This window comes from Maniola hyperantus, chromosome 27 (genome assembly GCF_902806685.2).
Source record: "Maniola hyperantus chromosome 27, iAphHyp1.2, whole genome shotgun sequence".
Lineage (NCBI taxonomy): Eukaryota > Metazoa > Arthropoda > Insecta > Lepidoptera > Nymphalidae > Maniola > Maniola hyperantus.
The window spans coordinates 5360465-5388253 of NC_048562.1; the positions used below are offsets into that span (position 1 = coordinate 5360465).

Sequence of the window (27789 nt, forward strand, 5' to 3'; positions counted from 1 at the left end):
CAATTGTGTAAGAAAAACGTATTCATCGTTATCGTAATCGTCAACAAATTCTGCCCTTTGATTGGCTGTGAAAAAATGTAAACAGCGAATCAACCAATCAAAGGGCAAAATTTTTCGACGATTACGATAACGATAAATACGATTTTCTTACACAACTGGTTTGCTGATTTGATCACGTAGAGAAACTCCGCACATAGCTCTCTCCATCACCCGCTAAGTGACTCTGAGATTTTCTATGAGGCTCATAGTTAGCGACCATAATCTCGGATCCAATTGTCATCACCTGCAACTCGCGCCCCACTGTCTAAGCGAAGCGAGCTAATTAAAAACAAACAAAGCCGTCTCTACGCCTCCCCTGTCCGCGCCGCCCACCTGTAACACTGGGTACAACCTCAGTGCCTCACGCAGCAAGCACCAAGATCACATAAAAGCGGCCGCGAGCCCGCGCGCGCTCCACTGTCTAAGCGCCGCTGAACCGACGCGAGCTAATTAAAGTTAACTAAACTTCGAGTCGCAGGTGAGTTTAGAACTTCTGTTTTAACTTTTTAAAATATTTGTCGACTGGATGTTAAAAGGTCTTTTGTCGTGCACAGTAAAATAAGTGAAAAATGTTATTTCATAGCCGGCCAGTTTTAAAATTGAATCACACATCGCATTATTTTATTAAATTTTGTTTATTAAAATTTATAACATTTTTATATAAGTATTTATATAATGGTTGCATGTTTTTACTGATATTTTCAAAATAGTGGTTCAGCTGCAGTATTAACTATTAATTAATAGATAATGCAAGTCAATTAAATTAAAATTCATATTACTATAAATATTAAAATTAAAAAAATATACTTATGTTTAAAAAACTAAGCTTATTTAATATTATGAAAAATAAAATATGTAGGTAGGCACTTATTTGAAAATATGTATTTTATTTGTATTTTATTTGTAAGTAATAACAAATTGAGATTTTATTATATTAAATAAAATACGAAAATTTAATTGCCCAGCACGCTGGCAGAATTGCCAAAAACTAACTTGAAAACCGGCCAAGTGCGAGTTAGACTCGCGCACTGAGGGCTCCGTATTACGGGCGTATTTTTACGACATTTTGCACGATAAAACAAAAACTATTATGCATATTACAAAAAAAATAAAAACCGACTTCGATACACAAACACTAAAAATTGAAAAATAATTTAATTTATTAGGTACCGAATATATTATGTATACAAGAGTTAATATAGTTCCATAATAATACTTTTTGGTGCCGGTGCCAATTAGCTTTAGCTGCGCGAATCGTCTAGACTTCATATTTTTATGAGACTCCACAATGGCACCTCATTGGCATTGGTTTTAATTTTTTTTGTAAATTTTTTTTATTTCACAATTTTTAGTGGTCCCATGGAATTATGCTATGACTGGTTAAAAATCTACTGTTTACTAAGCTATTACACTGATCGCGAGCAATTCACTCTTATCCGTTGAGGAGTTCCAGTATCTATCTTCGAAGATGTTCATCAGATCTTCACCAAATTTAAATGGGACCAACTTTGAAGTATACCCTTTCAAACAAAAAAAGAATTTTCAAAATCGGTCCAGGCGTCTTCGAGTAATCGGGGAACATACATAAAAAAAAAAGATTCCGACGAATTGAGAACCTCCTCCTTTTTTTGAAGTCGGTTCAAAAATAAATATAAATCCGTTTTAGAATACAGGTAAATTCCTTTCATATGATATGCCACTTGGTATAGTTGTCTTACGTTGAAAATTGAAAATACTAATTATTTGTTCATGAACACATTATAATTTTTTTGTGATGACTGATGTAACCACAAATTCACGGTTTTCAGATATTTTCATTTATTTATTTATTTTTATTATTCATGTACCAAAAATTGTAGTTACAAAGTAATAATAAATTAAGTTACATAGGAAATGCTTATCTCTAAACAGAGATTTCTTCCAGCCTTTCTTTTACACATTACACCACGAATAATAAACCTATCTTCTTCTTCTTAAAATCTTACGACGCTCCATAAAAGTGATAAGAAAAATGTCAGCACTGGCGCCGATTCTGTTGTCTTTGTCTTAACTTAATTTAGTGTACTTATCTGCATCCTTTTCTTTTTATATTGCTAAAAAAGGACAGAACATCAATTTTACATTTAAAGACTCTAAATAGACGTACACGCTATTGCAAATTATTTGCATGAAAATTGGTATTTGTATTTTAGGTCACAAATGAAGAAATAGTTACCTGTTTCAGGATTTTTGGAAATTCAACCCCCACCTCGATTTTCAAAATTCCACCCGAGCGAAGCCGGGGCGGGTCAGCTTGTACTATAAATCGTCCTACATAGTAGGTAAAGATAAATAACTTGTAAGCTCCTACATAACGTCCTAGCATCCGTGTATCATATTTTTATTACACCTACATTAACCACCTAGGCAGACTAGCTACTTAGCTACCTACTAGCTAGTTGGGGTGCGTTTCCATTGAAGCGAAGCGGTGCGGAGATCAGTTAGTCGATTTCGTAAAACCTGCATCAATCATTATTACAATCTCAATTGTTGTGATTGGCTGAATTTGTGCGATTCTTGTTTCAACAATGCATTGTAGCCAATAGTGAGCGAGCATTAACCAATCAGAGATGATTGCGATCGTGACATTGTAGCTGTCAAACAAGCGCGGTAGGGTCACTGCTGCGCGATTGCGGGAGAATGACAGCTATGTCACGATCGCAATCATCTCTGATTGGTTGACGCTCGCTCACTATTGGCTACAATGCATTGTTGCAACATGCATTGTAGCACTCAGGCATGCAGGTTTCCTCACGATGTTTTCCTTCACCGTTAAAGCAAGTGTTAGTTAATTACTTAAAACGCACATATAGCTCCGAGAAGTTAGAGGTGCGTGCCCGGGATCGAACCCCCGACCTCCGATTAGAAGGCGGACGTACTAACCACTAGGCTATCACAGCATTATTTAAATTTACTAATTAGCTACCTCAAAATATCTACTTGTGGTAGATGTCAGAAATTGTCGAGAGCTCTTAAGTATCATTTGACGAACAAAATTCAAGTGTGCCTATTATTTGAGTAAATCCAACGTTTTTTAGGGTTCCGTTAAGGAAGGAAAACACCGACCAACGAGGGTTCCGTACTGCAGTCGTATTTTTTCGACATTTTGCACGATAATTCAAAAACTATGATGTATAAAAATAAACAAAAATCTGTTTTAGAATGCACAGGTGAAGACCTTTCATAATATGATACCCCACTTGACATAGTCACTCACTTCGAAAGTTGAAAATACTAATTATTAGTTCATGACCACAATTTAATTTTTTTTGTGTGATCTAACCCTAAATTCACGGTTTTCAGATTTTTCCCCAAATGTCAGCTATAAGATCTACCTACCTGCCAAATTTCATGGTTCTAGGTCAACGGGAAGTACCCTGTAGGTTTCTTGACAGACAGACAACAAAGTGATCCTATAAGGGTTCCGTTTTTCCTTTTGAGGTACGGAACCCTAAAAAGGAGGGTGGAATGAGATCAAACAACTCTTCAGAGTGCTTCCCAATATAGAGGCGATAGAACACGCAAAGAGAGCTTATGTCTCTGCTGTGTTCCAAGCTTTCCAACGAGCTGGTTAGTTTGGGATCGTCCACAAGTCGAACAGCCCGCTTTTGGATCCGATCAATTGGAGGCAGTTGGTACGGAACCCTAAAAAGAAAGAAAAACGTGATTACGATTCTATACTTCCACTGTACACTAGCACTGTACTTTTAAGCCCTCTGATCCATTACATACGGCAGGCACCCTTTGATATCTCAGCAAAACTCATTAATATCTAGACTTCACAACTTCGTGAAAGGTAGATGACATTTTGAACAACTTATATGAGTTAAGTTTTTATAATTGTTTTGTTTTAAATTGTATGTATTTTTGTTTAATCGTCAGAGATACTTTGCGACACAAAAAATTTGGATTTCAACTCCTCAATCCTGATGCTGTACGGGACCTCAAGATGTTTTCCTTCCCCGTTAAAGCAAGTGATATTTAATTACTTAAACGCACATAGCTCCGAAAAGCGGACGTCCTAACCACTAGGCTATCACAGCTTACTTACCGAGTAATTTATCTTTATTTTAACAAGTAAAGGCACAGTACCTTTTATCCTAAAGTTAACAATAGCTTAAATATCTTACAATACAAACAACCTTTAATTTAAAACCTTTTAACTCTTTGCTTTATATTCAATGCATAAAAATAACGCATTGAAAAATGAAATCCTTAAAAATAAGATTATTTAAATTAATTTGCCTAACTGTCTACGAATTATTAGAATTCTGTAACAAAATGGTAAAAATCATCATCGATCAATATACGATCTAGTGATTCTATTATATTATTATTATCGATGGTCCATCTAGCAACTTTCTCATGTAAAAAAGTGCTTGCGCAAGACATTTATTTATGCTGAGTCGGGACCTTTTTTTCGGGTTGTGCCACACATGACATAGTTTATTCCCGCGCATCTTCTACTTGAGGTCTCTTGACTTTACTACTCAAGTATTAGAGGCGCCGGGATAACCTAACCAGTTCTAACTGGTAATGTGTGGTACAGCTTTAAAAAATAAACGTTTTTTCTTTCTTACTTTCTTTCTTTCTAACTATAGTCCAAGACAGTTTGAGATGACAATCGGGGTATGAGGCGGGGATTCCCTCCTCGATTGCCGTGTCGCGTACTATACATTTAACAAGGAAGGTAATATAAGTCCCGCAAATTGCTAATGCGCCTGTCCGCCATTTTAGTGACGTCAGCACTAGACTGAAGTTTCGAGCTGATGGTATATTTTTATTTCAGCTGACGTCAAAAAGACGTCATTTCGATGTTAATGAGACATGGTTCCAGCGCAATAGCAATTTGCGGGACTTATAATATTGAGTCAGACGTTAACATTAGTTGATTAAGTTGTAACCCACCATGCGAAGCCGAGGGAAACCGGCTAGTTAAATTACAAATCTGTAATAAATATTCCAAATACAAGACCAACAGAGAATAAAATAAAATTATAATATCACCCAATTTGAAAGCTCCAATTAACAGAAATTCAAAATGGCTACGTCATTTCTAATTCGAAATTCAAACTTTGAATTTTAAAGCCCAGTGTTGCAAGTCAAAGGGATTCAGACCGCGTCGGATATTGTTTTTACGCCTGGCAACATTCTAATAAGATACGTGAGATTCAAAATGGCGGTTGCCGCGCACAGCTGATGTCTTTTGCACGTACAAAGTTTTATAATTCCTCCCTTTTGAAACGGTTCAGTTATGTAAATTGCGAAGTCGCGGTGACATTAAACATGTATGGAAGTTTAAAAATAAATAATTAATAATTTAATATTGTTTTCTTTTTTTTTTAGATTTAAGTTTATTAATAGTTTATTTGTTTCCATCTTCAAGTAATTATTAAATAATAAAAGTTAATTTTAAAATGTCAAAAAAAAAAAAAAAAAAAAAAAAAAAAAAAAAAAAAAAAAAATTCTCCTTTGGAAAAGTTTTACTTCGTTGCATATTGCCATAATTTGGCTACATTTGCTCATTAAGTACCTATATCTTAAGAAAATTTAACGCAAACCTACCTAATAAGAAATTTTGACCTGATTTTTAAAATGGATAATAGTTGAAGATCTAGAGAGTGACATAGGCTACTTTTTAAACTGCAAAAAAAACGGCCAATTGCGAGTCAGTCTCCCGCAACGAGAGTTCCGTACTACAGTCGTATCTTTTCGACAATTTGCACGATAATTCAAAGACTATGTTGAATAAAAATAAATAAAAATCTGTTTTAGAATGCACAAGTGAAGCCCTTTCATATGATACCCCACTTGATATAGTTATCTTACTTCGAAAATTGAAAATACTAATTATTAGTTCATGACCACAATTTAATTTTTTTTGTGTGGATGTAACCACAAATACACGGTTTTCAGATTTTTCCCCGAATGTCAGCTATAAGACCTACCTGCCAAATTTCATGATTCTAGGTCAACGGGAAGTACCCTGTAGGTTTCTTGACAGACAGACGGACAGACAGACAGACAATAAAATGGTCCTATAAGGGTTCCGTTTTTCCTTTTGAGGTACGGAACCGTAAAAATCAAAGAGTTCCCACGGAAATTTCAAACCTCAATCCACGCGGACGAAGTCGCGGGTGTTATATTACGATAAAATTGGATACATAATTATTATGCTAAAATTCATCTAATCATAAACTTGGGAGTCTGAAGTAAATGTTTGTTGTGATGTTTAAAACAGAATCGTTATTCCGTTTCCGGATACAAGGTCAATGTTCCTAGTTTCTTACTGTCGTCATACAATACAATAGTGTAAAACTATTATTGTTTATTCTTGTTTAATTTGGTATCTAGGAATATGAAAATATGAAAAATAATATTATATAAATTATCAATACATGTCACTAATTATTCATTGTAAATTAAATATTGTCAATATACTAAGAGTGACATTATATTAAGCTATTGTCAACATACAGTTGGCAATAGCTATTATGTGAAATAATAATGTTGTGTAAACTGACAATTTAAGTCGCTTATTATTATTGTAAATTATTAATACGTAGACCATCAATGTCACTGATTTTATTATTGTAAATTGGGTGTGTCAACATACCTTTTGTCAACAAACCTAAAATAAATAATGATTAATATTAAGATCATGTGATAGTCGATATCCGCCTTGTTTGCGATGGCAGTGTTATAAAAGTACCCTACCTCGACAGAGAGGGGACAGTCTTGTATCGACAGCCCAGAGCAAACACAGCGGACCTTACTGAAGTTAAGTATTCTTATATTGTATTATAATGTAATGTAATCATTTGCCTTTTATAGGTTACCTGTTGTAACTGTGTACCAAATACGTACCTACTACTTTACTCAACGTTCTAATGTTTTAAAAGATGTGTGTTATGGAGTTTCTTTGCCCTTTCTTCTCCATGACTAAACACCTTAGCGAAATGGGTGGTAGTTTCATTTTAATATAAATAGATCAATGCTGAACAAATACAATTCAGTTATTATTCGACTTGGTTGGTTTTACTTCTGTATTTATCACCTACCCTCTTGGGCTATTTATTTTACACATTGAGATAAAAGTAAACACTAGGTTGTTAGCTTCTAATTATTATAGAAGCCTGTTTAGATGATTAGGATTCTTACTTTGAAATAATACAGCAGATGCTTTGCTTGATTTTTAATTACTTAGTATTTGGCCTTACCTGACAAATAATTGATAAATGATAACTTTCATTAGTAATCATTGGATTTAATTTATCATCACTATTAAAGCCCACTGTCTTAACTTCTCTCTTTATCTAAATCTCACATCAGAAGTGGGATACGATAATTCTTTTCTTGTCGCAATACTAATACTTTTCAAATGCTTTCAGTAATCGTGGATGTGGCCTCTCCTCGAAGCGACAGGCTGCCACCTGTCGTCGGCGGCACGTGGTGTTCGTGTCCGATGATCCCAAAGCACCCTGCAGCGCTTTTGTCATCGGCACTTGGTGCTCGTGTGGCACCTTTTGTTGGAACGTCGCTTCAATTTTGAAAGTTAGGTGAAGTGTATTTATGTGCTGCTTCGAAGTGAACTTGGTGCAACTTTTAAGTTTAAACCACGTGTTTGTGGTATAATTTATTTGGATAAGAATAAGTCTAGTTAGAGGTCAGATTGGCCGAACGGTTTTTGATAAAGTATATAACAATGTGAAATCATTTAGAAAGTTATGATATACCGAAACAATAATAATAATCAAATCAGTAGGTTTGCAATTTTGAGAAATTGCATCGTACTTACAACTCGAAACTTGAAGAAATTACCTTATTCTGATTTATGTAACTTAAACATAAACTATATTTATTTATTTATTTTGCTTCTTAAAATAACTCGACCATTTTTCTTCTCTTAAAACAACACAAAAGAGATGGTCCATTCAAGTAACTTTTATTATTTAACTAAATTACTTTTTTAGCAACGTAAGGCAGATTACCTGCTCAAGTTTTTTCTGTTCAGTAATGCTATCAGAACATTTTAAATACCTACGTTACGTGTTATCAATTTATTCTTGTTTTGAGTTGGTTTGCATCCACTACACTTGTTTCTAAGACATAATCAACAAAGAAAACATATTCTCTTCTACTCTAATTTCTGTCTGACGTCTATCCTAGTTTTTATGACAGTAACATTGACATTGAATCATTGAATTTTGTTTTGCGAATGGCACAATCTTATTTTTTTTTGTGTCGGTGCTTTTGTTGCCGTAGTTGATTTAATTTCACGGGCTGCAGTTTTCTATTTTCCTATGTACTTCGGGAACGAAGTACTTATCAAGATGGCCGAATTATAATAAAACATACTAATAATTTATGCTAAATGACAGAAGGAGAACGGAGAGGAAGGAAAGGGAAAAGAAAAAAAAGAAAAAAAGAAAAGAAAAAAAAAAAAATTTTAAGGATACAAAATGTTAAGACTTACTATGTGGCAAAATGTTAAGACTCCCAATGGGACAAAATGTTAAGACTCACCATGTGACAAAAAGTTCAATGGGACAAAATGTTACGACTCACTATATTGTGACAAAATGTTAAGACTCCCAATGGGACAAAATGTTAAGACTCACTATGTGACAAAATGTTAAGACTCCCAATGGGACAAAATGTTAAGACTCACTGTGACAAATGTTAAGACTCCCAATGGGACAAAATGTTAAGACTCCCAATGGGACAAAAAAAAAAAAAAACCAAACTTGAGAGATTTCCGAAAGGAACGAACTAAGAGATTTCCGAAAGGAACACATATCGAGATTCCCGAATGGGACGAGCTTGAGATTTCCGAATGGAACAAAATATCGAGATTCCCGAATGGGACGAGCTTGAGATTTCCGAATGGAACAAAATATCGAGATTCCCGAATGGGACGAGCTTGAGATTTCCGAATGGAACAAAATATCGAGATTCCCGAATGGGACGAGCTTGAGATTTCCGAATGGAACAAAATATCGAGATTCCCGAATGGGACGAGCTTGAGATTTCCGAATGGAACAAATATTGATAATAATAAAGGTAAATAAATTAAAAATAAAATAAATAAATATGGTAAATGTAATAATAAATACATACCTATTATAGTAAATTTATAATGGTAATATGAATAATAATAATAAATAATTTGAGATGTCCGAATGAGACAAACGTTGAGATTCCCAAACGGGACAAGAGTTTTTAATCCTAAAAGGGACAAATGTTATTATTGCCGAATGGTATTAAAAAAAAAAAAACAAAACATAAGGATTTTTTTTCCTTTCTCTCCGTATTTCCCTATGTACTTCGGGAGCGAAGTACTTGTCAGTATGGCCGTGTTATATTACGATAAAATTGGATACATAATTATTATGCTAAAATTCATCTAATCATAAACTTGGGAGTCTGAAGTAAATGTTTGTTGTGATGTTTAAAACAGAATCGTTATTCCGTTTCCGGATACAAGGTCAATGTTCCTAGTTTCTTACTGTCGTCATACAATACAATAGTGTAAAACTATTATTGTTTATTCTTGTTTAATTTGGTATCTAGGAATATGAAAATATGAAAAATAATATTATATAAATTATCAATACATGTCACTAATTATTCATTGTAAATTAAATATTGTCAATATACTAAGAGTGACATTATATTAAGCTATTGTCAACATACAGTTGGCAATAGCTATTATGTGAAATAATAATGTTGTGTAAACTGACAATTTAAGTCGCTTATTATTATTGTAAATTATTAATACGTAGACCATCAATGTCACTGATTTTATTATTGTAAATTGGGTGTGTCAACATACCTTTTGTCAACAAACCTAAAATAAATAATGATTAATATTAAGATCATGTGATAGTCGATATCCGCCTTGTTTGCGATGGCAGTGTTATAAAAGTACCCTACCTCGACAGAGAGGGGACAGTCTTGTATCGACAGCCCAGAGCAAACACAGCGGACCTTACTGAAGTTAAGTATTCTTATATTGTATTATAATGTAATGTAATCATTTGCCTTTTATAGGTTACCTGTTGTAACTGTGTACCAAATACGTACCTACTACTTTACTCAACGTTCTAATGTTTTAAAAGATGTGTGTTATGGAGTTTCTTTGCCCTTTCTTCTCCATGACTAAACACCTTAGCGAAATGGGTGGTAGTTTCATTTTAATATAAATAGATCAATGCTGAACAAATACAATTCAGTTATTATTCGACTTGGTTGGTTTTACTTCTGTATTTATCACCTACCCTCTTGGGCTATTTATTTTACACATTGAGATAAAAGTAAACACTAGGTTGTTAGCTTCTAATTATTATAGAAGCCTGTTTAGATGATTAGGATTCTTACTTTGAAATAATACAGCAGATGCTTTGCTTGATTTTTAATTACTTAGTATTTGGCCTTACCTGACAAATAATTGATAAATGATAACTTTCATTAGTAATCATTGGATTTAATTTATCATCACTATTAAAGCCCACTGTCTTAACTTCTCTCTTTATCTAAATCTCACACGGGCATCATCTAATTAAAAATATAATATCTAGGATCTAACACACTGCATTATTATTAAGACCAAGGCCATTATGTGTGGAAGGGCTCCCGACCCTCAGTAATGAGAGAGCTGCCACTAATTACAGATAACTGGCGATGAATGAGAGAACGTGTCGGATAGCACAAAGAATAGATCAGCAGCAATCGGCCTGTTGTTGTAAACGCGTCAAATCACCCGCCACTAGTGATGTGATCATAGTAACTATCGATAGATGTATCGAATTAATGATATAACTCGAAAGACAAAATGTACCTCAAAAGGAAAAACGGAACCCTTGTAGGATCACTTTGTTTTCTGTTTGTCTGTCAAGAAGCCTATAGGGTACTTCCCATTGACCTAAAATCATGAAATTTGATAGGTAGGTAAGTCTTATAGCACACGTAAGGGGAAAAATCCGAAAACCATGAATTTGTGGTTACGTCATACATAAAATTATGTGTTCATGAACAAATGATTAGTATTTTCAACTTTCAAAGTAAGATAATATCATATGAAAGGGCTTTACCTGTACATTCTAAAACATTTTTTTATTTGTTTCTACGCACTATAGTTTTTCATTTATCGTGCAAAATGGCGAAAAAATACGACTGTAGTACGGAACCCTCGGTACACGAGTCTGACCCCCAACTTGGCCGGTTTTTTTAAGAAAAATAAAAACATTTAAATTAAGTCACATGTATCATCTAGTTACTAGTATAACTACAAAATAAACCAAAAAATTAAAATATCTAAACCAATCATCGTTAGATCGACATTTTAAATGTTTAATGGAAGCACATCACTAAACCTGCCGTAGAAAAGGCTTGTAATTTTCTCCTCGCCGATTTATTGAAAAGAGGGAAAATTCACTCGCGATTACAGGGGAAATGTGGCGCACGTTTGCCGATGAAAAGAAAACAACTTTTTTACATTTTAAACAATAGGTAGCTTGTTTTGTTAGCACGATCCACCAAATTGGTTTAGTTTTAGTATCCTGCCTACTCTATGAATGTTTTAATTAAAATCAAATAAAAAAACCGTCCAAGTGCGAGTCAGGCTCGCGCACCGAGGGTTCCGTACTACAATTGTATTTTTTCAACATTTTGCACGATAAATCAAAAACTATGATGCATTAAAATAAATAAAAATCTGCTTTAGAACGTACAAGTAAAGACCTTTCATATTATGATACCCCAGTTGATATAGTTATCTTACTTCGAAAATTAAAAATACTAATTTTTAGTTCATGATCACAATTTAATTTTTTTTGTGCGATGTTACCACAAATTCACGGTTTTCAGATTTTTTCCGTAATGTCTGCTATAAGACCTACCTACCTGCCAAATTTCAAGATTTTAGGTCAACGGGAAGTAGGTACCCTGTAGGTTTTTTGACAGACCGACAGACAGACAGACTGACTGTTGTTGTGTTAATGAAACGCGTATCGGATGACAACTAACTTTATTGTAGAATACCCACAACATCTCCCCCATAATAAACAAATTAACATAGGATTATCTTCCCCAACAAAGAAAAAAAAATACAAATAAAACAAACAATATGCAAATAAACAAAACAATTAAAGAGAAAAAAAAATACACACAAATACATTATTTACTAAAGAATTACAGTTTTTAATCAATGTCTAATTGTAGCCTCTTAGCTCTTTTCCTTGTCATAGGAGCAGAGAGATGGGTTTCTTTTAGACTGCCAGCATCTCTCTCACCCCTGACGTCGGGACCATCTGTACTTGGACCTGGTTGAGGTGGGGGGTCAAGAGAATCAATCTGTTTTTCCTACGTTTGAGTACGGAACCCTCGGTGCGCGAGCCTGACTCGCACTTGACTGGTTTTATTCAGGTAAAAGTAGTTTTAACTGTGGATAATAGTTTTGATCGTAACACAGAATAGATACTTAGATCATTGAATAAATAGAATAAAGAAAAGTCTAATAATAGAAAAATCCTATGCGTCGTTGCTGCCAACGCGCGTATTATATGACTTCGAGCTTTACATAAAGAATTTTTATACATTTTATGTAAACTCATACATAAGTAGGTATTTCCAGAAGAAAATCGAATTTAATAGAGCTCGCTAAGAGCTAATATTTTCAAATAAAGTGCAGGTATTGCAAGCGATATTTCATAATTCCACCAATAAACGACCTGCTGATATTGTATGGGCATTATTGCGTCGTAAATCATGCTGGGTTCATGTTGGATAGTGTACACTGGCCTTTTGCTTTTTCTCAAGAAAATCATAGACAATTTATATTGTTTTTTTAATACTTTGTCCTTTAACGTGCAACGGTCAATACCTAATTAATATCATTATCAGCATACTCGTAGTTATAGGCAAATCGCAATTCACGCATTTGCGTACATCTACTCGTATGCCTATAGTCCGCGACAAGTCGAGATGGCAATCGGGTATGAGGCGGGGGGACGCCCTACACACCCCGCATAGCCCCCGCGCTAACTCAGTGCGAATAGCTATGTACTTAGGTACGCAAATGCGCGAATTGCGATTTGTAACTTTAATGTTTCATACGAATACGATTAAAGAGATTTAAGTTATCTACAAGTGGTATAAAGTTTTAAATTAAAGTTGTAAAACACTCCATAATATTGTAAAACTACAAGTGGGTAGCGTCAACGCATTATACAAATTAGTTTGCCTTTGTCGGCTCTGTGAAATTATAAATAGGTATCGTCGCAAAGCGCGGCAAAGAGCTTGACAAACATGGCGGATGCATGTGTCAAGGGCTTTAATTGGTCGACCGTAGGTTGTAAAGCTGTTACCTATTATTATAATAATGATACCTTCGATTTAAAAATAGCATACCTACATAAAAAGATTTTTACATACTTGTACCTACCTAATATTACTAAATTATTAACAAAGAAGAAACTAATTGACATTATAACTAACTTAATTAATTAGTGCGATCAATAAATATAATAATTTCGATTCAAAATGAATGCCCTATATAATTACCTGATAAAATCTATTATAAAATAATGTAACACGTAGTTTGCATGTAATTGTATAAGAATTATATATTTAGCATGTATGTACTGTTAATCTACCTAACTTTGCAATGCCCTAACGGGGCTTCATGTAACCATGAAAGCAAATGAATAAATAAATCATAAATCAGAAAAGATTTTTACCATTTATAATTTTTATGACATTAGTCCCGCAAATTGCTATTACGCTGGAACCATGTCTCATTAACATCGAAATGAAGTTATTCTGACGTCAGCCGAAATATAAATATACCATCAGCTCAAAACTTCAGTCTAGTGCTGGGCGCTGGCGTCACTAAAATAGCGGCCACGCGCATTAGCATTTAGCGGGACTTATAGTGTTTTTTGTACCTTTTATGTGTAGGTATATAAAGTATATCGGGCCGCAATAGCTCAACCGGTATAGGAGTGGACTGAAAACCGAAAGGTCGACGGTTCAAACCCCGCCCGTTGCACTATTGTCGTACCACTCCTAGCACAAGCCTGACGCTTAGTTGGAGAGGAAAGGGGAATATTTGTCATTTAACATGGCTAATATTCTTAATAAACAAAAAAAAAAGGTTTCTAAATAATTTTCAAATAATTTTCGTGGTTTAACGACAATATTTTGATGTAGATAACGGGTAGGTACCTACCACGATTAATTTGGCGTTTTTATTTGTCGATATTTCAAGTCAATTGCACGGGTCGTGGTCACGACGGGACCTAATATACCAATACCTACCTAATAACCAAAAAACCGGCCAAGTGCGAGGCAGACTCGCGCACGAAGGGTTCCATACCATTATCTATAAAAACGACCAAAAAAATATACGTTAAATCAGTACCTACCCTTGTTGGTTTGTCCTTCAATCACGTCGCAACGGTTCAACAGATTGACGTGATTTTTTGCATGGGTATAGATAATGGAGAGTGACATAGGCTACTTTTTATCCCGGAAAATCAAAGAGAGTTCCCTTTTAAAAATATTCTGAGAAAAAACCTAATTCCACGCGGATGAAGTCGCGGGCATCAGCTAGTAGAATATATTCTTCATCTCTCTCTCCGGTCGTTCCTTCATTGCTGAAGATCGTGGTCCTGGCAAACTGTCCTCGAATGGCTTATCTGTTTCCATCGGCTTCTGTCGGTGGCGATTTATACAATGTGATGAAATCCACACTTATACACACATATTCTTCATAGCTTAAATATATTGTTCACAGCCTTTTCCTCTTACACATCTTAAACTCACTTATCGTAAAATTTAACCGTAGAGATACTCGAAATAACTTTAAATGTCTGAATAAATGCGCACCTCACTGCGAAATGTTTCGTACATTCCAAGTAGGTACATACTTTTGTATTAAATATGTTGTACAGTACGGGGCAGAAAGTAACGTACATCGGCCTTTAGAATGACATTTCAGCTTTGTAGAGCGTTGTCTCTGTCACTCATACCTATATGATGTTTTATTGGTCTCAACGAAATTTAATATATAAGACAACGCTCTACAAATCCGCTACCTCCTTCTAAAGGTAAGCACTTTATGTAAGTACGTAGAATAATTTCACTCTTATCTCTCTTTCTCTCTCTCTCTCTCTCTTATTATAAGAGTTCTTTAGTTACTTAAAGCAGAAACAAGGAAGCCAATCGCTTCGTACTTGTTCGTGGAATTTTGACTACATATGGGAGCAGACCTTGACGATGCCTTACCCCCCCTCGATAGAAGACGCCCTAAGCACGTCCTTAACGATCCCGATGATCAAACCATGACTGACAGTGCTACCTATCTCGTAGGGCTATACAACTCAACCTTGTTACAGCGTCTTCGCCGGCGAAGACGAGGTCCCCGATTTCTAACGACACCCGGACGTGGACTCACGCCACGGCCTCGGGGGCGTGCGGCAGAGGCGTCTCTAGCCCTTGTGGCGCCCGTGTGCAACCAGTACCCTGGCGCCCTCTAGTCTAGTAAGAGCAGGGTCAAAATGGACCCTGGAATGGATGGAATACTAACAGTTATATTTTCAAACGGAAATTCGGATGCAAATGGTGCAATTTTAAATGATGATTTTAAGTGGGCTCAGTTCGATGCTTTCTTCATACAAACGTAGGAGGGTAATTACTCCATTATTTGATATTGTATGCTCAAAACTAAGTATTATATCGATTAATCTCGTCATTATCTAGGTTTATTGATATATGAAACACTGAAAAAAATATTGATTTTAAAGTTAATAGCCTCAAAAGATTCCTATTTTTACACTAAATTTATGACAACTTTGGATGTAAATAAATAAGATTAGGAGTATGAAAATTCTAAAGAAATTTAACATTAGACATAGTTTATTTATTCATTAGTTGAAATAACTATACTTTGCAAACATAAACTCAGTAGTTTTTTCTCAAAAATACTTTTCCTAAACCCTTGATTTCAGTGAAAATCATCGTGCCTCTCACCTTTCTCATACAATGTCAAATGAAAAGCAAACAGGTTCGGTCGAGTGTACTGCGTCACCTTAAATCATGACGGCGTCGGCCATAACACGAGCGCAGGGTCTTTGAGAGCGCCGGCATCGACGCATCTTTGGAGGTGTCGCATAGACATGGGTGTCGTTTTCAGGGTTTTCGAGGGTGCTGAATTTGATGATGACATTTATTTTGAAATCCAAGATGGCCGACATGGATTTTTTTTAAATAAATAGACATGGGTGTCGTTTTCAGGGTTTTCGAGGGCGCTGAATTTGATGATGACATTTATTTTGAAATCCAAGATGGCCGACATGGATTTTTTTTAAATAAATAGACATGGGTGTCGTTTTCAGGGTTTTCGAGGGCGCTGAATTTGATGATGACATTTATTTTGAAATCCAAGATGGCCGACATGGATTTTTTTACAAAAAATAGACATGGGTGTACGTACACACCCCACAGAAATGATCCTCCCGACAAAAGACGCCCTAAGCAAGTCCTTAACGATCCTGACGACCAGATAATGACCGACAATGCCCCCTTTCTCGCAGGGCTACACAAAGCAATGTAACAGCGGTCGTGGCCTTGTGTCACGCCCCCGGGGACTTACGGACCAAAACATCAGTTCAACAGCTCCTCCCATCCCGACGTTACCCTAAGCCGTGGTCCGAGCCTCACAGGAGGCGCCCTTAGGATGACGTTGCCCCCCGACCTCTCAAATTATTTATTCGAGTCTTGAGCTCACCCCCAGGCGGAGCTTCGCGCTGGCCATCCTCCCCGGTGACGCTGTAGCGACCAGTAGGGCTTACGCAGCGACGATGCCCTACAGTACGATAGAAGAAAGGTGAAGGAACCAGTAGGGCGATTGTCTAAAACCTGCATCAATCATTATTACAATCTCAATTGTTCTGATTGGCTGAATTTGTGTCATTCTTGTTGCAACAATGCATTGTGGCCAATAGTGAGCGAGCATTAACCAATCAGAGATGATTGCGATCGTGACATTGTAGCTGTCAAACAACCGCGGTAGGGCCACAGGTCAAAAATTTCTTGGACACACTCTTCGAAATACTTATATACGCAATAGTATATCCTGTAGTGTAGAGTAACGATACTGATTGTAACAATCGATAATGATTGAATCGATTATGTGTTTATGGAAATGATAATCGAAATCTACGAATCGGGATTTAATTATGTAATCGATATTAGAACAGCATCGGTTCTTTTGTAATTTATCAGTTATCTAAATACAGGATTTGCATATGCTTCCGCTATCTTAATTAAGATAGATTGTGGATAAATTATCTTTCTGTAATATTTTACCTTGATACATATAGATTTTTTTTTATTTTTTTTTTATTCAGATACAAGTTAGCCCTTGACTGCAATCTCACCTGGTGGTAAGTGATGATGCAGTCTAAGATGATAGCGGGCTAACCTGGAAGGGGTATGGCAGTTTTTGTTAAACCCATACCCCTTTGGTTTCTACACGGCATCGTACCGGAACGCTAAATCGCTTGGCGGCACGGCTTTGCCGGTAGGGTGGTAACTAGCCACGGCCGAAGCCTCCCACCAGACCAGACCAGAAATTTAGAAATTATAAAATTCCAAACCCCTGCCAGGAATCGAACCCGGGACCTCCCACTATTAAGACCACAGCGCTCACCACTGCGCCAGGGAGGTCGTCAAATATATAATAGATATTTTTTATAAGTATCTTTTCATAAAAATAAATATAAATCTTTTTAAGAATATACACTTACAGGTAAAGAAAGCCCTTTCATATGATATCCCACTTGGTATGGTCAGGGTATAGTAATCTTACTTTGAAAATTGACAAACAACGAAGTGATCCTATAAAGGTTCTTTTTTTCCTTTTGAGGTACGGAACTCTAAAAACTGTGGTCATAAGAAGGCTCACTCAGCAGGCGATGGAGAGAGCTATGCTTGGAGTCTCTCTACGTGATCAAATTAGATATGAGGAGATTCGTAGGAGAACTAGAGTAACCGACATAGCTCAACGGGTTGCGAAGCTGAAGTGGCAACGGGCAGGGCACATAGTTCGTACAACTGATAGACGTTGGGGTCCCAAGGTGTTAAAATGGCGATCTCGCACTGGAAAACGCAGTCCACTAGATAGATAGAAGAGGAGTCTATTCTCTAGGACGACGTCAAACGAGACTGCGGGGTCCCTACACGAGACCTATGTCCAGCAGTGGACGTTTACCAGTTATGATAATGAAATGAAATGAAAAGCTTACTGACTGACTGATATATAAACGCACAGCTCAAACTACTAGACGGATAGATATTATGACGTAGGCATCCGCTAAGAAAGGATTTTTGAAAACTCAACCCCTGAGAGGGTGAAATAGAGGTTAGAAAGTGTAGTCCACGCGGACGAAGTCGCGAGCATGAGCTAGTTTAAAAAAACTCTGTCGGTTTACAACTTTTTGTCGGGAACCTTGAAATAAGTTTAATAAACCTGTGTCTCAGGGTATAATGACATGACGGTGAGCCTCAATAGCTCAACGGGTAAAGGAGTGGACTGAAAACCGAAAAAAATCGACGGTTCAAACCCCGCCCGTTGCACTATTGTCGTACCTACTCCTAGCACAAGCTTGTTAGTTAGTCTCCAACGCTTAGTTGGATGGGGAAAGGGGAGTATTAGTCGTTTAATATGGCTAATATTCTTTAAAAAAAACATTTGTTGCAGCCATGCGCGCCCTCCTGTCGGCCATCTTGCTGCTGAGCGCCATCTTGTCGTGCGCGACGCAGGCGCAGTACCCGCGCCCGCGCCGCCCCGAACGCTTCGACACAGCTGAACAAATCTCCAACTACTTGAAGGAGCTTCAGGAGTACTACTCTGTTCATGGCAGAGGACGGTACGTAAACTTAATAACCTATCGGTACATGTATTGTTACTTTTACCGGTACAAATATCGGTACTTTTACCCCATCGAAACGTCCCGAATGCTTTGACACCGTTGAACAATAATAATCAATCTCCAACTACTTGAAGGACTACTATGATTTATCAACGCACAGCTCAAACTACTGGACGGATCGGGCTGAAATTTGGCATGCAGATAGCTATTATAACGAAGGCATCCGCTAAGAAAGGATTTTTGAAAATTCAACCCCTAAGGGGGTGAAATAGGCGTTTGAAATTTGTGTAATCCTGGATGCGCGGATGGAGTTGTGAGCATAAGCTAGTCTAAATAATATATAAAAGGAAAAGCTGACTGACTGACTGACTGATCTATCAACGTACAGCTCAAACTATTGGACAGATCGAACTGGGCATGCAGATAGCTATTATAATGTAGAAATCCGCTAGGAAGGGATTTTTGAAAATTCAACCCCTAAGGGGGTGAAATAGAGAATGGAGATTAGAAATTTGAGTAGTCTGCGTGGACAACGTCGCGTCGCGTAGTTTTCATATATTTAATTTAATCAAAATCATCCAAATCTGAAAAACAGAAAAGAGAAAGGAAATCAATTTTTTTTGTTTGGCGCCCAACGTGGGCCTTGTAGAGAATTTTATGAAAAACTTTCACATTATGAAAATTTAAATAACACATCCATTCAAAAATCAGTCTGTATTTAGTTCTTCGATATTTAAGTTATTTTTAACTATACTGGCCACCTGTTTTTTCTGTTCCGTGCTGGCCACCAATTAAAAACTTGTATTAAAGCTACTTGCCACTAGATGGCGTAACTCTCTCGCTTGCAAGCTTGCAGATATGAATTATTTTCCATCTGAGTGCTTACAACATTTTGGTTTCGTTTTGGTTTCGTGGATGGTCGTAGTTTATAACTAAATTGCTAGATGGCGTTGTTATACATTGGAAGAAAAATATTTTAAGATGAAATACAATTTTCATTTTATCAGTGTTTGAAATGTATTTTTTTATTGCAGATACGGGAAAAGGCAAATGCACATAGCCGATTCGTCGATTGTCTTCAGAGAAATGCCGTTTTTCGACGAAATGCATAACGAAGACGCTATGTTTAAAAACCTTGGATATAAGTAATAAGTAAAATGGAATCGAAATTGTAAAAAAAAACAAAAACGTCCCTTAATATTTATTTCTGATGGATATGAATTAAACAATTGTAAATATTATTGTATTAGTGAATTATGAGGTAATTTCTTATTCGATTTTTGTTTTAAATACATTAGGATTTAAGAATACGGTATTTGTCCGTAGTCAAATCAGTAACTTTTTATCAAACGTCAAAACGCGCGCTTAGTATGCGACATTCTATGAAATACCGGTGTGTGACGTCACAATCATTTGACATGCTTTTTTTAGTTTAATCAATAATTTAAAATGGTTATTACACTTAACAAAGGACGTGGATTTTACGTATTTTGGAAGACCCTCTATTTAATAATCACTGAGAAATAATTTATTTTTGATGTAGTCAAATACCCAATTAGTAATTAGTTAGCCAAATACTACGCTTAAATAATTGTTGTCAATTATTTATAGTTTTATTATGTATCATTTATTTAACTGTCAATTTGAATGCCAAATTGTACTACCCTTTTAATCTAGTCAATTAAGTATCAATTTCTAGTCAATTAACGTACTTTAAAAAAAATTTAATCCTACGAATAAATTTTCAGGCTGGGTGAAAATTATTTTTGGGATTTTCAGCCACAACTCTGTTCGATTTATGTGAAAACTTATTAAGTCAATGTTAAATTTATAGTTTTAGGTCATCTAGTTGTAGAGTTTTAATAAAAGTACCTAGGTACCTACTTATTTCTGAAATGCAATACAGAATGTGATTTGTGTGTTTTATTTGCATTCCCATAGTAAACCTTTCATTTATATGGGGATAAAATGTTTCCCATGGCTGTGTCTGTCTCCGGGATATAGGTTATCTCTGTGCGCAAATTTTATCAGAATCGGTTCAGCTATTGATTTATGCAAAGCAAATTTACAATTTTAATGGAAAAAACCCCTCTTTGAAAAAAAATCAGCGAAGGATTTTTAGGGTTTGGTACCTCAAAAGGAAAAACCGACCAAGTGCGAGTCAGGCTAATAATGAGGCCCTCGATTTATTCCTCTCTCCTACAAGGAGATATTGGCGCCCAACTGTGGGATACTAATAAAAAGTTACTTTGATCAACTAAATAATTGATTTACCTAATATCTAATACATCATATTTTGGATGCTGCAACGTGTAAGCAAGAAATTCCCAATCAAGATCGGGTTCGGAATCACTCACAAATAAAATAAGTGCTCAAATCATAGTATTTTGATCCTTAAGTCTGATAAAATAGAGTTCTTATTTTAATAGCGAGCTCATCTGTAAGTAATCGAAGTTAAGTAGATTACAAAACATGTTGCGCGCGCATCTACAAAGGCCCGTGGAAGGTTCTTTACTATGTCCGGATTGAAAATTGTACTATCTATGGTATCAAACAAAATTTCATGCAATTCTTGTAAAAATTGTGTATGTATAAGTCACGCAAATTGCTATTGCGCTGGAGCCATGTCTCATTAACATCGAAATGCCGTCATTTTGACATAATTTGACGCATATTTAAGTAAAAATATACCATCAGCTCCCAGCTCGAAACTTCAGTCTAGTGCTGACGTCACTAAAATGGTGGCCACGCGTATTAGCTATTTGCGGGTCTTACATGGAATTTTATACAAATAGAGCAAAAAACACAAAATTAGTACCTACCTAAAAGTTATGATTTATCTTATACAATGGTTAAAAAAAACCGTAGGTACAGTCTGTGGTAACAAGTAGGTAAGCAGAGATTGTAGACTTGTATCTACTATAAAAGACCTTTTTCAGTGTTTTTTGAGAAATTGGATAAGATACTGTTTTTACTTTTTGTATCTCGTGTATTTTTGCAAAACGTTCATATTTTCGGTACCTATATACGATCTATTTTTATTAATATAAAATTATATCCATTTATATTTCGGGAGCAAGCTAATATATTCTTTTACCGACTATTTTTTGAGTTCTTACCTATATACTGAAGTGTTTATATTAACTACTATAGCATCTAGAATCTGTTTTATAAGTTGTTTTCCAAATACAAGGAAATCTAAGTGTTAATGTAGGTAAATAAACTTAACTGTACGACTAAAATTAGGATTGTATTAAGGTAAGTAATTTCATTACTGTCTAAGTAGGTATATTTTTTTGCTAGCCAATCAATGAATTTAGTTTTAACAAGGTCATTTAAAACATTAAAAATTTAAGATCTTAGTCCCAAATTGGGCACCAAAATAACCAAAATACTTATTTTATTTATAGTCCCTCGCTGGGCACCACAGATTGAGCTATTAAAATTTAGTTCAAAATATTGGTTTTATTTTAGCCAATGTTGTAACAGATGTTTTAACCACTTCCATTTTAGCCATTCATTATTTAGATTAAATACTAAGTACATTATTATTATGTAGTGTTTTTAATTATTTAACGTTGAGGCGTGAAATAATTAAAAGCTGCTTAGTTAAATAATTAAACTCTGGTGCTGCAAATGTTTATAGGCAGCGGTAATCACTTAAAATCAGGTGACCCGTCTGCTCGGTTGCTCGCTATCTCTAATAAAAAAAAAAGAAAAAAAAATATAATTTTTAGCTGTAGTCCCACGTCGGGCGCCAGTATACATCTTTTTAAGGATATCAGTATGTTATTGTTGTTCTGGCTCTTTTCAGAACTGGGCGCGTTTGGAACCCTTTAGTTTATTAATTGTCAACATTACATCTTACAAATTCAACAATCTATATCTATACTAATTACTAATAAATAAAATGGTTGTGTCTGTAATTTCGAAATAACAACCACAAATTAAGCTCATATGGTTATTTAAACTGTACAAACCATAACTGACTCACGCGTGTTCAAAATTTAGCGTCAGTCAGATGCTTTATTTGGAATATAATATAGTAAAGCTTTAACAAAATATAGGAAAATATGTTTTTTTTTTAATGAAAATATTACAATAAAACTTAAAGCTAGCCTTATCTAATTACTATACAAATCATGCCCGCGTGGAATGGTGCCAAGAATACTGGCTGCATTTCCGCGCTGGACAGCCAGGCTGATCCGTTGCGCAAAAAATGAGCCAGCCCTTCTGTCACCAGATGAGGCTATTAATCGCGGTGAAATGTCTCGTAATTTTTTTTAGCACTAAGACTCCATGGCCCCAGGGTCTCCACGGCAAACGGGACAAAATTGTAACTCTCTATAAGACAGGCATACTTGCGCCGCTTGCCGTTTTCAGCTGTTTCTGCTGCGGCTCCCGGTCTTGAAAAAATATTATATTTTTTTCGCGTTCTTTTTTCCTACTAATATTATAAATGTGAAAGTGTAGATGTTTGGATATTTGGATGTTTGGATGTTTGTTACTCAATCACGCAAAAACGGCTGAACGGATTGGGATTAAATTTGTAATGGAGATAGATTATACCCTGGATACATAGGCTACTTTTTATCCCGGAAAATCGAAGAGTTCCCGCGGGATTTTGAAAAATGTAAATCCACGCGGACTAAGTCTCGGGCATCAGCTAATAATTAATCATCACAGATATTAAATATTGCAGAAAATGGCGCCGACGAAATTCGGGCTCTTCAAGTCGAGGAGCAGAGAGCAGCCCGAACAGCCTTCCACTGAGAACCTACTAGAGACCAACAATGAAGTTGAACTTTGTAAGAATTCTATTCTATCCTATCCTATCCTATATCCTAATCTAATCTAATCTAATCTAATCTACATGCTACAGATAAGCCCCCGGATTCGCCCGTGCCCTCCACAAGTAAAGGCTTCATGGGCAACGAGGATATGATTCCCGCAGCCATATTCTCCATCCTTAACATAGACGACGATGACGATGATGAGGTAAGTTACATGGAGAAAATTACATTTCCTGCATAACATAGTACATCTAAAAATAGATATGCTAGCTAATGCTAGCACTACGTCCGCAGGGATTTATGTTTTTTAAAAATCCCGTAGGAACTCTTTGATTTTCCGGGATAAAAAGTTGCCTATAGTATCCTTTCCCGGGATATAAGCTAACTCTGCACCAAATTTCATCAAAATCGGTTAAATTATTGGGCCATGAAAAGCTAGCAGATATACAGACAGACAGATAGACAGACAGATAAACACACTTTCGCATTTATAATAGATATTAGTATAGAAGTATGGATAAATGGGAAGGTGACTGACTGACTGATCTATCAACGCAAAGCAGAAAAACAATCAATCAAAGGTGATTGCGATCTTGACATTGTAGCTGTACCTCGCTATTTATTCTATATTCTATTTTATTCTATTCTATTCATTTTGCTAACTGAATTATCGAATATTTTCAATTGTGGGTAGAACTGAAAAAAATATATTGTTCCAGTTAATCTTCGACGATCACCAGAAGTCTCGACCGGAGAGCCAGTGCAGCAAATTAGAAGACCAACAGGTAAGTCATCTTGAAAAGTTGAAAATGTGTGACCTACCCTCAATTTAACAAAAAAACTTGCTTTTGTCTATTTTTAATACTCACGCAAACACGATGATGAACTAACCATAGTCTTTTTCAATCACAGATAGACTACCACCAATTCCAAAACCAATCCTCCGGTACATCGACAAGCACCCTCGAGGATCTCGACCAAATATCGCAAATCCACGACGAACCGGACACGATAGCGTTAGACGAAGACGCGTCGACGACATACGACGCGAACTCGATACAGTTCGACGAGAGCTCGATAGCGGACAGCGAGGACGTGTCCATGTATTGTGCCATGTTGAAGAAACCCAAGAAGAGCAGATCCAAGGAGCAACAGCTGACTGATTTCGACATGTGGCAAGCCAGCAACTTCGAAGTCATGCAGGTAATCATTCATTCATTCATTCACCGTTCGGTCTTACATTCATTCATGTAACGATATGGTAAATTGCCTCTGACTGGACATCCTTGGATATGTGGCAAGCGAGCTATGTGGAAATTATGTACATGTCATCATTCATTCATTCATTCACTCCTTCACTCACGTTGATTCCTTTATAAGCAGCGACTTGGCCTAAGCTGATGTCGGTCAAGCATATCGCTAACATTTTGGTCGCGTATTAATGTATTAGCGTAAAGGGGTCATTTATATCAGTCAGTCAGGCACCAACCCTCAGCTACACTTGATAGCGCCAGCTGGGCCGATGGTTGTATCGTGAAACTTCTTTATACTTATGGCAGAAAACTCCGTTAGTGCGAGTACTGTCGGCGGTACATTTGTTCGGGACTACGTCATGAAATGTTATCGATTGAATAGCGCCATCTAGTTGCATCTGTGGCAACCGCTACAGTACTATAGTGAGTTTGTGAAGCCCAAGTAAACAGAGCAACAGCTGACTTTGACCGCAGTAGCGTTAGACAAATACGCGTCGATGACGTATGACGCAAACTCGATACAGTTCGACGAGAGCTCGATAGCGGACAGCGAGGATGTGTCCATGTTGAAGAAACCCAAGAATAGCAGGCCCAAGGAGCAACAGTGGACTGATTTTGATATGTGACCTAGCATGGGAGAGAAGACCCGTGCTCTGTAGTGAGCTGACGATGGGTTGTTCATGATGAGATTACATCCACTAATTTTGTTATCTGTTGTTACAGAACCTCCTAACACGCAGCGGCACACTAGACGAACAAATCAAGTGGGAGGCGATAGCGACCTCCCGCGGACTTTGCACCCTCACCGATAGCTGCACGTGCGACGACTGCACGGGGGCCAAGTACCTCGCGGGCGTCACGGACGGCGACGGGGGGTTGGGCGCTGCGCCCTTACTCACCGCCATCAATGTTGGCTGTCAGATACAGTAACTGCTCTGCACCCTCACCGATAGCTGCACGTGCGACGACTGCACGGGGGCCAAGTACCTCGCGGGCGTCACGGACGGCGACGGGGGGTTGGGCGCTGCGCCCTTACTCACCGCCATCAACGTTGGCTGTCAGATACAGTAACTGCTCTGCACCCTCACCGATAGCTGCACGTGCGACGACTGCACGGGGGCCAAGTACCTCGCGGGCGTCACGGACGGCGACGGGGGGTTGGGCGCTGCGCCCTTACTCACCGCCATCAATGTTGGCTGTCAGATACAGTAACTGCTCTGCACCCTCACCGATAGCTGCACGTGCGACGACTGCACGGGGGCCAAGTACCTCGCGGGCGTCACGGACGGCGACGGGGGGTTGGGCGCTGCGCCCTTACTCACCGCCATCAACGTTGGCTGTCAGATACAGTAACTGCTCTGCACCCTCACCGATAGCTGCACGTGCGACGACTGCACGGGGGCCAAGTACCTCGCGGGCGTCACGGACGGCGACGGGGGGTTGGGCGCTGCGCCCTTACTCACCGCCATCAATGTTGGCTGTCAGATACAGTAACTGCTCTGCACCCTCACCGATAGCTGCACGTGCGACGACTGCACGGGGGCCAAGTACCTCGCGGGCGTCACGGACGGCGACGGGGGGTTGGGCGCTGCGCCCTTACTCACCGCCATCAATGTTGGCTGTCAGATACAGTAACTGCTCTGCACCCTCACCGATAGCTGCACGTGCGACGACTGCACGGGGGCCAAGTACCTCGCGGGCGTCACGGACGGCGACGGGGGGTTGGGCGCTGCGCCCTTACTCACCGCCATCAATGTTGGCTGTCAGATACAGTAACTGCTCTGCACCCTCACCGATAGCTGCACGTGCGACGACTGCACGGGGGCCAAGTACCTCGCGGGCGTCACGGACGGCGACGGGGGGTTGGGCGCTGCGCCCTTACTCACCGCCATCAACGTTGGCTGTCAGATACAGTAACTGCTCTGCACCCTCACCGATAGCTGCACGTGCGACGACTGCACGGGGGCCAAGTACCTCGCGGGCGTCACGGACGGCGACGGGGGGTTGGGCGCTGCGCCCTTACTCACCGCCATCAATGTTGGCTGTCAGATACAGTAACTGCTCTGCACCCTCACCGATAGCTGCACGTGCGACGACTGCACGGGGGCCAAGTACCTCGCGGGCGTCACGGACGGCGACGGGGGGTTGGGCGCTGCGCCCTTACTCACCGCCATCAACGTTGGCTGTCAGATACAGTAACTGCTCTGCACCCTCACCGATAGCTGCACGTGCGACGACTGCACGGGGGCCAAGTACCTCGCGGGCGTCACGGACGGCGACGGGGGGTTGGGCGCTGCGCCCTTACTCACCGCCATCAATGTTGGCTGTCAGATACAGTAACTGCTCTGCACCCTCACCGATAGCTGCACGTGCGACGACTGCACGGGGGCCAAGTACCTCGCGGGCGTCACGGACGGCGACGGGGGGTTGGGCGCTGCGCCCTTACTCACCGCCATCAATGTTGGCTGTCAGATACAGTAACTGCTCTGCACCCTCACCGATAGCTGCACGTGCGACGACTGCACGGGGGCCAAGTACCTCGCGGGCGTCACGGACGGCGACGGGGGGTTGGGCGCTGCGCCCTTACTCACCGCCATCAATGTTGGCTGTCAGATACAGTAACTGCTCTGCACCCTCACCGATAGCTGCACGTGCGACGACTGCACGGGGGCCAAGTACCTCGCGGGCGTCACGGACGGCGACGGGGGGTTGGGCGCTGCGCCCTTACTC

At 38.3% G+C, this 27789-nt stretch overlaps 2 protein-coding genes across 3 annotated transcripts; both read left to right on the plus strand.

Annotated features, from left to right (window-relative positions):
- Positions 1 to 416: 416 nt before the first annotated feature.
- Positions 417 to 20876, plus strand: LOC117994724 (pro-neuropeptide Y-like). The gene is made up of 3 exons (XM_034982680.2): positions 417 to 517; positions 18842 to 19010; positions 20048 to 20876. The coding sequence occupies exons 2-3, from the start codon at positions 18844 to 18846 to the stop codon at positions 20160 to 20162; spliced, it is 282 nt and encodes a 93-aa protein (XP_034838571.1). The 5' UTR covers positions 417 to 517; positions 18842 to 18843; the 3' UTR covers positions 20163 to 20876.
- A 944-nt stretch (positions 20877 to 21820) lies between these two features.
- Positions 21821 to 26233, plus strand: LOC117994723 (uncharacterized). Of its 2 annotated transcripts, none has more exons than XM_069508079.1 (6): positions 21821 to 21904; positions 23716 to 23821; positions 23896 to 24011; positions 24526 to 24591; positions 24719 to 25009; positions 25783 to 26233. In XM_069508079.1, exons 2-6 carry the CDS (start codon positions 23719 to 23721, stop codon positions 25987 to 25989), a joined length of 783 nt encoding a protein of 260 aa, XP_069364180.1. In that variant the 5' UTR covers positions 21821 to 21904; positions 23716 to 23718; the 3' UTR covers positions 25990 to 26233. The 2 variants fall into 2 exon arrangements, with proteins under 2 accessions (XP_069364180.1, XP_034838568.1); XM_034982677.2 differs by lacking the exon at positions 21821 to 21904 and adding an exon at positions 21967 to 22271.
- Positions 26234 to 27789: the final 1556 nt, after the last annotated feature.

Excerpts from the sequence above, each read along its gene's own strand:
- LOC117994724 (XM_034982680.2), top strand. The coding sequence starts at position 18,844 with ATGCGCGCCCTCCTGTCGGCCATCTTGCTGCTGAGCGCCATCTTGTCG. Across the intron at positions 19,011-20,047 it reads TCTGTTCATGGCAGAGGACG|ATACGGGAAAAGGCAAATGC; the intron begins GTACGTAAACTT and ends TTTTTATTGCAG.
- LOC117994723 (XM_069508079.1), top strand. The coding sequence starts at position 23,719 with ATGGCGCCGACGAAATTCGGGCTCTTCAAGTCGAGGAGCAGAGAGCAG. Across the intron at positions 23,822-23,895 it reads CAACAATGAAGTTGAACTTT|ATAAGCCCCCGGATTCGCCC; the intron begins GTAAGAATTCTA and ends TACATGCTACAG. Across the intron at positions 24,592-24,718 it reads GCAAATTAGAAGACCAACAG|ATAGACTACCACCAATTCCA; the intron begins GTAAGTCATCTT and ends TTTCAATCACAG.